The sequence below is a fragment of the Musca vetustissima genome, unplaced genomic scaffold (genome assembly GCF_032173495.1).
Source record: "Musca vetustissima isolate MV318-11 ecotype Yass unplaced genomic scaffold, APGP_CSIRO_Mvet_v1 utg1866, whole genome shotgun sequence".
In the NCBI taxonomy this organism is placed as follows: Eukaryota; Metazoa; Arthropoda; class Insecta; order Diptera; family Muscidae; genus Musca; species Musca vetustissima.
In genome coordinates, this window is record NW_026880430.1 from 229,345 (window position 1) to 242,650 (window position 13,306).

The 13,306-nt window shown below is 35.3% G+C and overlaps 1 protein-coding gene across 1 annotated transcript in view; it reads left to right on the forward strand.

Moving 5' to 3' along the window:
* Positions 1–13,306, forward strand: part of LOC133326021 (glucose transporter type 1-like) — a 104,815-nt gene that overhangs the window by 90,747 nt on the left and 762 nt on the right. The window contains exons 14-17 of the mRNA XM_061534698.1: positions 2,852–2,955; positions 8,425–8,649; positions 10,485–10,587; positions 11,157–13,269. Of these exons, the coding sequence (XP_061390682.1) occupies positions 2,852–2,955; positions 8,425–8,649; positions 10,485–10,587; positions 11,157–13,269 (2,545 nt within the window). The remainder of the gene's footprint in view (positions 1–2,851; positions 2,956–8,424; positions 8,650–10,484; positions 10,588–11,156; positions 13,270–13,306) is intronic.

Genomic DNA, 13,306 nt, shown 5'->3' on the forward strand with positions numbered 1-13,306 from the left:
TTTATAATTTTGTTATTATAATTTTGCCAAACATCTCATAAATATCTGTAAAATATAAGTGAATTTGAAAATATATTATTAAAAACAATTATTATTTATTTCAAATTGATGTAAATTACAGTCAATTTTAATACTCATCAGAATGCGCTCTGTCTTTTTTTTTCGTGGGAATATCATTAATATTATTTACAAACTTTGGCAAAAAGTGGAGATTTTATAAAATACAACTAAAGAGATTTAGAAAATTCTTGGCGGTTTTCTGTATTTGTAATACCTCCGGAATATAGTAGCTTCTTTAATTAATGTTAAAGACAATTAAAATAATACAATAAAATAATAGCAGAAAATTTTAAAATATATTTTAATGTTATATTTAACATGTGGAAAAGCGTTAAGGCCGGGCCGAGCTTTGGGTGCCCTCCACCATAGGTATACTGACAGATACTTGAAATTAAAATATAGGGAACATACCAAAAAGTGAACCTATACCGATAATTCTACAAACCAGTTTATGTAAACCATTTTGTACACCAAATACAAAGTTCAGCAAATTTTAATGAAAACCCTAAAGCGTGGACTGATTAGTGATTAGGGATACGGAGTCGATTGCAAAAGTCGACTTTTCGATTTTTGCCTTTGAGTAAAAAGTCGACTTTTCGATCCTTCAATTTTGTCAAAACTGTTCAAAATCGATTTTCGAATTTTACTGACTTTTGCAAAATCTACTAAAAATTTAATTTTTTATACCAATTATTGTGAACAGATAATGTAAAGTTCCGGAAAGTGCAATTTTTGGGCAATTTGAGCTATGTGATAAAAAAATCTAGTATTTTTGAAGAAAATCAAAAGTCGATCTTGAAAAGTCGACTTTACGATTTCCTCATAGATCACAAGTTGACTTCGACTTTTAGACTTTTCAATGCAAAAAGTCGATTAATCGATTAGTCGAAAGTCGATTTACTTATGACTAGGACTGATACTAACAACGCATGGTAGAATATACAATCCTCAAACTTCTGCAATTTAGATTACCAAGTTAGATTACATACTGTAGGAATTAGAAAATATTTGGGGTTATAGTTATATGAGGCTATGCCTAATTAATGTCAATTTCGAACCCAATATTTTTGTTTTGTGTCCCAATTCTTTCATTCAGGAGGTATAATTATATGGGGAGATAGATGCCTAAGTGCTGGCCGATATATTATACATTATCGTCTGGTTCGAGTTTTTTATCACGATTTCCCTGGAAAGCGGAATGATTGCAACCGATGGCTAAACCGTCTTCGAATTCCATAATTTATAGGGTAAAACTGACTATTTCGAGTAATGAAATGGTAGAATACGCCTATATGGGGACAACCCCTACACACTGAACTAATCAGCAAACTATTTTAATATAAGAAGGGGATTATATGGGAACTACCCCCAAAAAGGGGGCGAAGATTAATAATTTTTGGTAGGCAAATGTGTTACCATATGCGTCTACAAATTACCAAATTACAGCGAATTCGGTTGAAAAACGCGCTCAAGAACCCCAAAATACCGAAAATTAAGGCTGTCATATATGGGGGCAACCCGAAAAAATAGGCATATATTTATAATTTTTAGTGAATAAATTTGGTACCCAATAAGAACCCATTGTACAAAATTTCTGCGAATTCCGTTTAAAAAGGAGCTTAAAAATGCTCCAAACTCCCCAATATAAAATAATATATTGGGGAGTACCGTTATATGGGGGCTACCAGAAAAAGTGGACCGATATTTCAGCGGATTCGGTTGTGGGGGCCACCCGAAAAAACTGCCTATATTTATAATTTTTAGTGGAGAAATTTGATACCCAATAAGAACCCATTGTACCAAATCTCAAAATACTGTATATTAGGGGGTACCGTTATATGTAGGCTACCAGAAAAAGTAGACCTATATTTATATTTGTAGTGGAGCTATTTGGTACCCAAAAAGAACCCAATGTACCAACTTTCAGCGAATTCCGTTGAAAACGCGCTCAAGAACCCCAAAATACCGAAAATTGGGGGTCCCTTATATGGGGGCTACCCGAAAAAATGGACATATAATTGTAATTTTTAGTGGAGACATTTGGTACGCAAAAAAAACCCAATGTTCCAAATTTCAGCGAATTCGTTTAAAAAGCGCGCTCAAGAACCCCAAAATATCGAAAATTATACGGTACATTTATATGGGGGCTATGCCTAAACGTTGACCGATATAGCCCATCATCGAACTTGACCTGTATGCAGACAAAAGACGACTCTATGCAAAATTTTGGCCATCTATCTCAATTCCTTCAGATGATAGCGTGATTACAAAAAAGGAATTTTCTTAGAATTTTAACCTGATCAAGTATATATATATATATATATATATATATACAAACGAATATATGGAGTTACAAACGGAATGAATAATTAATAAGTTACATACTATGGTGGAGGGTATAAAAATAAATATAGAAAGTGATCATAAAAAATATGTTGGGAACGAAATTTATTTCAATAACATTTCCCTGAATAAGCCATTCCTAGACCGTTTAATTGTTTATGGCTGAAATAGAATCGCCTTATGCACTAGTTCTCTTGTTACATGGAGACAGAAACTGAGTACCCCCACAAATCTCTTTGTAACATAGGATTTTCTATGAAAAAAAATCTATATTAAAAAAGTTTGTCATAAAAACCCACTTCGACAAAACTCAAAAATTTACAACAATTTGAACATCAAACTATAATTTTTTTTTAATTTTTATTTTCAAAAATATTTATTTATAATATTCAAAGAAAAAACCAACCCATACAATTTAAAACATAATCGTAGAGTGTGCGAATTTCAGGAGTACGCAAAACTTCACAAATAATTCGGAGCCACAGAGCATGAATTCGGGCATCGAACATGCCGCCCTCATGGTGTCTGAGGAGAAAACCCAACATGATTCACGTAAGAAATTAATACTTAAATGTCATAATTAAACGTTCTCGTACTAAAATACAAACATAAACACCCACCCACCCACACACAAACAAACACACATTTACAATATAAATGTATAACGTCTATCACAAATGTAATAATGTTTTAATTTTTTGTTTTACCATAAAATATATAAAATTATTATTTTTTATTTATTCAACAACAACAACGATAACTAATATAATTAATTATTTAATAAATACAGTAAACATAAGGGTTGAATGAACAAATTATTGAAAATTACAACAAATATATAAACGAATAATTTTTTCACTCGACCTTAGCAAAATTTAAATTAGAAATTTACTACTAAAGTATTTGGCATCCATAAAGTGTGATATTATTTATTTTGTTTACAATTTTATAATTTCATTTATAAATTAAAAAAATATATTATATAATTTAATTTGAATACAATATACACTATACACCTCAACTACCAATGAACACTGAAAACTTAAATCCCCATAGATTTACCCATCATTCATAATCACCCATCCATCTACTCCGATCTACCCATATTCACATTTCTCATGTCATATTTAACACAGATTCTAAAATATTATATATAATCATCATGCATTCATTTTATCTACTCCTATATTATTTGTTTAATTCCGTAAAAAATTAAATTTATATTGTCAATATTGTATGTTTGATTGTAAAAGGTTTGGAAATGATTACCATTACTGTTCATAAAATAATAAAAATAGAAAATAAAATAAACAAGTGAAAAAGCGTTAAGTTCGGCCGGGCCGAACTTTGGATACCCTCCACCATAGATATACTGACAGGTACTAGAAATGAAAATATAGGGAACATACCAAAAAGTGGACCTATACCAACATTTCTAAAAACGGATTATGTATACCTTAATACAAATTTCAGAAATTTATTTATAATGGATAATTATACCCTCAGCATTATGGCTAATGAGGGTGTATACACTTTAACACGTTGAAAATGTGCCTGAATGTGGTTCCAGACCCCATGTTTCTTTGGACCAAATCCGTTTCAAAAAATTTATATTTCATCCAAACTTTGCTCATCTTATTATTTCTCCAAACTTAGTTCAAATTCGAAGATGGGGAAAATCGGTCCACTCCTTCTGGAACCTCCACACAGAGACTAGGTCTAAATGCGGCTATAGTTCATTATAGAACCTTACGTTCTAATTTTTTATATCGCTATCCTCCGCAGGTGAAATGATTACAACAGAGTCTTAGAACCAAACTCAAAACGTGGAACAAATCAGAACCCCAAAATATCGACAATTGAGGGTACCCTTATATGGGGGCTATGCGAAAAAATTGACCTATACTTATAATTTTTTGTGGAGAGATTTGCTACGCAATAAGAACTCAAAGTACCAAATTTCAGCGAATTCGGTTGAAAAACGCGCTCAAGAACCCCAAAATACCGAAAATTGGGGGTACCCTTATATGGGGGCTATCCGAAAAAATTGACCTATACTTTTAATTTTTTGTGGAGAGATTTGCTACGCAATAAGAACTCAAAGTACCCAATTTCAGCGAATTCGATTGAAAAACGCGGTCAGGAACCCTAAAATACCGAAATTTGGGGGGTACCCTTATATGGGGGCTACCCGAAAAAATTGAACTATATTTATAATTTTTAGTATAGAGATTTGCTAACCAATAATAACTCTAAGTACCGAGTTTCAGCTAATTTGGTCGAAAAATGCGATCAAACCCCCCAAAATACCGCAAAATTAGGGGTACCCCTATATGGGGGCTAGGTATGCCATATTTATAATTTTTAGTGGAGGATTTGCTACCCAATAAGAATCGACGTACCAAATTTCAGCGACTTTGGTTGAAAAACGACAAGAACCCCAACATACTGAAAATTTTGGGGTACCCTTATATGGGAGGTATGCCTCGTTTAGACGCTAGAGTGATTACAACAGACAGACGGACATGCTTAGATCGTCATAGAATTTTACGCTGATCAAGAATATATATATTTTATAGGGTCGGAAATGATTATTTCGATGCGTTACAAAAAAAAAAACAAAACTAAAAATAATAATAATAATAATCTTTTGTATTTTTTACACACAAATTACTCTCAAAAAGAGCACGCGTTTGGAGGTTTGGCTGGTGCTACACATTTAATTAAATATCCCACTTTTTAGAGTAACCCGCATAATGTCATGCGCAAAATTTCAGTATTTTGGGGACTTTTTATATCCTTCAACTTACTTTTATACCCTTCACCTTTTTAATAATATACATAGAATTACTTTCTGTGTCGCTTTATGCATCTCCGTCCGTCTGTTGATATAAAATTGTAAACAAAGTACAGGTCGCATTTATTATCCGAATGAGTCCTTATATATATTTTGTTCCAATTTTATGTAAATGATGCACCAAATTCCGTACTTTAATCCAATTGAGAGGAAATTTTGCATAGCGTATTGAATTGAGTCTTGAATGAAGTGTGTTAGCTTATTTTGAAATCGGATCAGATATAGATATAGCTCCCATAAATATTTTCGGCCCATTTTATGTAAACGGTACAACCAAGAACCTATGCTTGTTCGAAATTTGGCATAACGTAATGGATTGAGTTTAGAAGGGCGTGTGTTATGTTTTGTTGAAATCGGTTCAAATTTAGATATAGATCCCAAGTATATTTTCGTTCGATATTATGAAAATGTTGCACCAATGAGCCTATGTTTGTACGCTTTACTCGAAATAGATTTATAGTAGTAGTTTTGTTTAGTTGAACCTAGAATACAAATGGTACACCATAGGCTTGGTTCAATTGGCTTGCAATTTTGCTTGGGTTTCAGAATGATATTTGTTTGATTTGATTTCAATTGGTTCATATATCTCTGAAGATCACATATTTAATTTTGCCCGATTCCATGTCAATGGTCCTCCAATTATACTATGTCTGTTCTATGTTCTACCCAAAGTGGTGATGGGTATCATATAGTCGGCCCCATCCGACTTTTGAGCTTTCCTTACTGGTTTTAACTGAATCAAGTTTAATTTGATATTTCTTATTGGAAGTTCCTACCAAACCAATAAATATCGGTCCAATATCGGTTTTAGTATAAGTTCCATTGTAGTATATCTTCCAGTCATTGTAGTATATCTTCCAGTCCCACTATTAGTATTTTGATGGGCGGAACTTTTGCCCATGTTTATACATAACCCTTATACAAAGGTCACGTATTATCTTCGGTATATTGAAGGTCCTTTCTCAATTTTAAGAGAAAGTATTTTCGAACCGAATTGAACAAAATTTTTCAAAGTATTCCCCAGCATGATTATTCAACCAATTGTCGAAGCTTCTTTTCTACTCCGATTTAAACACATAGTTTTTGAACGCTTCAACAGGACCATCTGGTGACGAAAATTGTTGACAATACGATTGAACTTGATTTGCGGGAATAAAAAGGTCTCATTTGGAATTAACTTAGGGCTATTCATCGGATAACTCTTTAATGTCACGTTTTAGTGGATCAAAAGGTAGGACGCTAAATTATTAACTTCTAAACCAACTGATATATGTTGCTTACATTTTTCAAAAACAAAGCCTATACCTGTAGGAAATAATGGCCATAATATGGACTAGATCGGATCATATATTTCTAATCCTTCCATATAAGGTTACGACCCGATTTTCAGTATTTTTAGGATTTTTGACACGTTTTTCAACGAAATTGGCTATGGAGTACAAAATAACCCCACTAAACATGGGCTACCAATTTGCAGGGTAACCCCCACAAATGTAGGTATATCGAGGATTATGTTACTGCAAAAACGTGGAAATCAAAAGGGAACTAAATAACTAATGGACACCAAAAAAGCAGTGATTTCGAAATCTGAGTAATAAAAGTGTCCGTAATCGATGTAATGAATTTTTTTACTTTCCCGTCTCTAAATCGTTTCCTCAAGGGAAACAGCATATAGTTACCGAAGAAATTGGGCCCATTTGCTTTGAAGTGTTTTTTATTACGATCAAGTTTCGTTGTATTTGGTTCGCCTTCATAGAAAAACACGTATCCCAGCATAATACGACGATTGCCATTTCGGTTCAAATAAAAATGTAGGTGCCATATATATATTCTCCGATTTAATGGAAATGTGGTACTGATCATGGCCCTTTTTACCGATTGATACGAAATATTACACTCCGAGTTGAGCCTAGAATGACGTTTGGACGGAGTTGGGATATGCTTTTGAGGTTTAAAGCCCTTGATCAGTATATTAAGAACGTAAAAGAGCAGATTCCCCATAAAACATAGTTTCTGAATTATGGCGTAATGATTTTTGTTATTGAATTAATCGCGAGATATATTTGTTTGTCTTCAGTCAAATCGAATGAGGAATAAATATTTTTAAACATTTGTCCTTTTAAGTCGATTCCTTATGAGTCCTTTGCTCCCTTGATTGCGTAAGTCATGAAGTAATTACCCCAAGACGATTTTAGAAAGAGGTCTCAAAGACATGCAAACGATATTTGTATGTTTCATTGTTATTTTCCATTTTTTCCCGATTCTGAGCGTAAACCCTAAAAATAAAATAACCTGCAAAAACTAAACTTTTGTACTTCCGATTTCTTAATATACTCACTAGGGTATTTTATCCCCATTGAGAATTTTTCACCCCCATAAACCATGATCTCAATTTTGTTGGATAGTGTTGTTTACATAAGGTTTGTCTTTTTTAAAAAATGAACCTCCCAAACATTGAGCGTAAATTCCATGCCCAGTGTAATATGAGGGCCATAAAGTCTATTTTATGTACACACGAACCCTGTATCATTCGCTTAATATCAGCTGAACTCGTTACAATATTGTTGCCCTTTAATGGTAATTTAATTTCCAAACCTTTCATATCTAAAAAATACTAATTAAATTATTAATTATTTTTTATTGAAATAGAATTAAAATTATTCTTTTATAAAATACAAACGTCATAGACATATTTAGTACTGAATGTTTGTGCTTGTTTATATGTTTCAATGTTAATTGGTTGTCTTAGATATCCGTTTAGACATATTTTGATATTCATACAATTATTTTATAATCAAAAGCTTTAAACGAATATCAAAATATGTTTAAATGCCTAATTATATTCCATAATATTAATTTAATTTTACTTTCTTTTTATTCCAAAAAAAAAAAAATACAAAAACAAAATCTGTTTTTTTTTATTATTTTGCATTAAATCATTTATGCGGTAACTTGAATGAAATTCTCAACTTTCGCCCAATTTCTCAATGTCAAATATGGATAAATTGGATACAATACAAATAAATTTAAACCTCCCTCAAAAAACCAAACAACAACATACATCACACATTTCATTGAATTGGCCAACAACAAAAAAATCCAAATTACAACAAATACAATAACAAAACCAAACCCAACCCAACAAAACAAATTCCTAACTAAAGTCTTTGGTCAAACTTCATTTTCATTAACGGTTGAAGGCATGGGTCCATATCCGTTAAGTGATAGCACCAATCTCTTGGGACCGACAACTAGTTTGGCCCCAAATGCATCGTGTTATACGAATTACGGTACCAACATCCATACACCAGTACCAATACGAAAATGTTACTATGATTATCATTATGATCGGGATAATTTTCGTCGTCATTCGGCTCATGGAAGAATGTGTACGTCATCAGGTAGAATTTAAATAAAAGAAAAAACAAAAGCCACTCTGTGTTATCACCAATTCTTTGGATATCTCTCTCTGTTACGATCACCAATACACATTAACACATCACCTAAAACACCACACACACACTCACCCACAAAGAGTTAAGAAAAAAACCAGAAACACCTCACCATTGTTGTTCACAATCGTTCGTTTGTGTGTGTTTTGTCTCCTTAAATGTAAAATACCATTGACAAAAACCCACTGTAGAATTCTCAAACCATCTATGGCCAATTAAATGGAAATAAAAACTGCAATCAATTGGACCAACGAAGATGTATATGATATATCTACTAATGCACCAGAATTTGAAAAAAAAACAATTATTCAAAATGTGTATAATAACAATAAAACTAATTGAAATACTGCTTATTATTTGAGCAAATTGGTCGCAAAAATCACCCAAATATAAAAAGCACACACAAGTATCTGCAAAACTAAATCGTATTTTTGCACAAAACGTGCAAAATATATACGACAATCGTTGGAAATATATTCTTCTCACACAAACAACTCAACTTTCTGCTTCTAACTCCAGATGATATATCTGAAGCGTACTGGTATGTCTTTGTGTATTTGTTTGAAACATGCGAAAGGAAAGAAGATGATCCCATCGTTACTTTTTAGAATATGCATAGAATTAGTTTCGGGGTGGATTTATTAATGTTCGTCTGTCTGTCTGTCTATGTATTATTGTAAACAAAGTGCAGGTCGCATTAATGATCCGAATTGAATGATTGAGAATGATTGTCCGATTGAGACCCAAATTGGTTCAGGGTTCCAAATTGAGGTTGGAATGACGTGTATTTTTCGAAATCAATTCAGATGTAAATCCACGCCTATTTTTGGTTTATGAAAAAATATTTTTAAAAAATTCACGCCTATTTTTGGCAAATTAAAAAATAATTTTAAAAAATCCACGCCTATTTTTGGTCCAAGAAAAATATATCTAAAAAATCCCCGCCTTTTTTGGTCAATGAAAAAATAATTTTAAAAAATCCCCGCCTTTTTTGGTCAATGAAAAAATAATTTTAAAAAATCCACGCCTATTTTTGGCCAATTAAAAAAATTATTTTAAAAAATTCACGCCTATTTTGGTCCAAGAAAATATATTTTAAAAAAATCCACGAATATTGTTACGACTCAAAAATTATTTTTAAAAAATCCTCGCTTATTGCTGGTCCACGAAAAAATCGCTAAAAATTTGAAAAAAAAAAATATTTAATTCTGGGGTTGGGGTCTGCAATAGCCCATCGTTTCGTTGAAATTAAAATATAATTTAGGAATATAGACGAGGACAATTACGAAAATTTCAGGTGCCGGTCGATTTTGGGTCCAAGTAAGATTTTCATTCGGAAGTGTCTTTTATTCGAAATTTTCAATTCTCAATGTGTTTGATATAATGTGCGGACCACTACAGGATATATTTTTAGAATATGAATTTCTTCTGTATTTCTGCCGGCAATATAGACCTCATGTCGAAGTTATGGCTTACAAGAACAATTTAAATGTAACTTCTTATATTCTCAAGTAGCAATTAAATATTGAATGTTTAATAATATCCACGTCGTGATATAAGATCTCCACAAGTTATTAAGATACTACTTATCGGGAGCTAGGCCCCATATATACATATTCTTTAATCGCAAACACTAAATATCATAAAAAATTTGAGTACGAAAATAGGATTGTAGAGGGTAAGACTATTTCTACTTGTTAATTAAGAACACATATACATATTTACACAACTAACTCTTTTAATTTTTGTGTAATATTGAACTCAGCTTTTAGCACCGCCAACAACAACTCAACAACACACCAACTCACCCAGTTTTATTGTGAACCAATGTCTACATTCAATAATGTCTGTAAATAATGAAATATCCATAAGAGAGTATACCGCAAAATGGAAAAAATAAATATTTCTCACCTCTCAGCTAACGCTTAGCTTTGCTATTTATTAGTCATTATTTTTTTGATTTTTCTATTTAAAACATTTAATTAACTTTTATTTTTTGGATGACAACAGCATGTCTTAGGAATGCATGAAAACCGCCAAATAATACTCGGCAAGTATGTAACAATATAGAGAGAAGCATGGATCTGCTTCTATTTTTCAAATACTCTTATAAATTTTTATACAATATTTTCCTGCTTATTTTTCCCATCTCTTGAAAGAAAGCACGCTTAAACTCAAATTTATCCCAATGACCAATACGACAATACAACCGAAAATAATTATTTGTTTTTTTCCTGCCGATTGAAATACTATCAAATTTCCTAAAATGTATTTTGTTCTATCATTTAACATACAGCTGCATCCGAGCGTTGTTTAGGAGACGGCCGAAATACACACCAGGGCCGGAACGCTGCCTCTGTGCCCCATCACCTTCGTCAGCAAGTACATGCCTACCAGAACAACGGGCCTTGACTGAGGAACGACTCACTTCCTGAAACTGCCAGTGTACATTCAACGAGCGCTGAACCTACCCAACAACAACAACCACAGCAGCAGTCACAATCCAAACTACAAAAACAGCATTCCAGTGAACAGCAACAACAGTCCGAACAACTCCACCATCATCACGTACACTATAGCTATGAAAAGGATATTGTAGGTGATGAATCTCAAATGCATCCGCACACGCACCACCAGCAGCCAACATCTAAGCACAACGAGCACTGGCAACAGAGCAACACCAACACTGCGACCACCACCACCTGCACCGCCGACTATTCACTGCCGTTCAATCAAAACGATTCACAAACGCCACAGCATCGTCATCATCAGCACATGCCACGGAAGCAATCCTCGGCGCATGGCCACAGCCACAGTCCACATCCTAGTCGACATACCTCGCCGCACAGCCGCCATACTTCTCCACACAGTCGTCACACTTCGCCACATAGCCGTCACACCTCTCCACACAGTCGACACACCTCACCGCATAGTCGTCACACCTCCCCACACAGTCGCCACACCTCTCCGCATAGTCGCCACACCTCGCCACATGGCGCCGGACACGGTCATAGCCACAGTCATGGCCATTCCCACTCCTCACCACATCAATCGACTCATCATCATTCATCGCGTGATCAGCATCAACACAATGGTACAGATGCCACCGAACCATTTGTTCGCAACAGTGCTTTGAGGGCATCAGTCAGGAGTACTTCTTCCCACATGCATGCTCGTAACCATTCCCATCACCACCATCGCCGACGTAAACCCATTACAAATGGAGGAGGTCATAACAATGCCGACATGCAGCATCACCACGAAATTCCCGCTCATTCCACTCTACGCACCCAGAGCACCACGCATTCAACACACACATGCACACGTCGCCATCGCTCTGTAACAGACTTATCCAATGCATCCCTTAATACCTGTAACGATCCCACATGCACCGACCGGGAGGTCCAAGAAATTTTCGTGCATAAATCCTCAGCCTGTTGCTCGGGTTCTAGGCCAGAGCTGGCCCAGTATTTTGCCGAGGATCTCTATGGTACATCATCGCGTAGACCATCGTCGTGCTGTACCTCCTCCGACTATTGCTATCAAACCGATTCGACCAGCCTCTATGGATCGCGTTCCTCTCTGAGTCGCAACAATTCGGTCAAGTCGGCTTCGGTTACTCTGAGAAAAAAGAAAATCAGCCAACAGCGCCAACCCAGCTATCACTCGATCTCCCTGCGGGCTCTTAACGCTGCCGATTCTCGGCCCGGCAGCAACATGGGCTCGCTGGCATCCATTTTCGATCGTGCCAAACAATATGCCGAAACCGGTGAGAAGCTACACGACTCTGCGTCCAAGGTAACTATAGAAAGACAAACTTCGAAAGATGCTTTAAGTAATGACCTACCTGAATATGCTTGTTCTCCCTCCCCGATAAGGTGGAGCTTCCTGGCTGATGGTAAAAATGACAAAGATGCTGGCGACTCTACGCTATCCAAAGGCGACACTGCTGAGAGGAATGGTACCAAATCAAAGCCACCAGAGCACAAACGAGTCGTAGACAAACCACATCATTCCTCCCAGCAATATCACTACCAACAACCCATAAAGCCAGAGCGTGGCCGCAAGGACCACCGTACATCCGAACAACCACAGAAGCCGCCTAGATCTCATTCTCAACACCGCAAATCAATTCCTTCAGATGAGATGAGGCCATCTACGTCAACGTCGTCACGAAAATGCTGTGACAGTCCATGCAAGTATGAAGAGTCCACCATGGTTCAGTTCCATCAGGATGCCGAAGCCTTTAACAACTGTTGCAGCAACTATATTCAGTGCAACACCTATCTAGATCAGGATCTACAAATTACCAGTGAGGATATACATCACTATCTGGCCAAGGGTCAACAGGATGTTGGCAACATATTGAACAACACCAAGACCTACCCCTTTCAGCCAAGCAATGCCCTCGAATTTCAGTATAAAAATAATTTTGCCAACAACAACACTGCCACCAATACCTTGTCTTCGGTGGAGGGGGCAGAGAGCATGCGCAGCTATGACAGTCGTTATAGACGTAACTCCAGCAAGGAGACAAATCTCAATCAAAATACTTCTGCGTCGGAGAGTTGTGGCGGTGGGGCAGGTTGTCCTG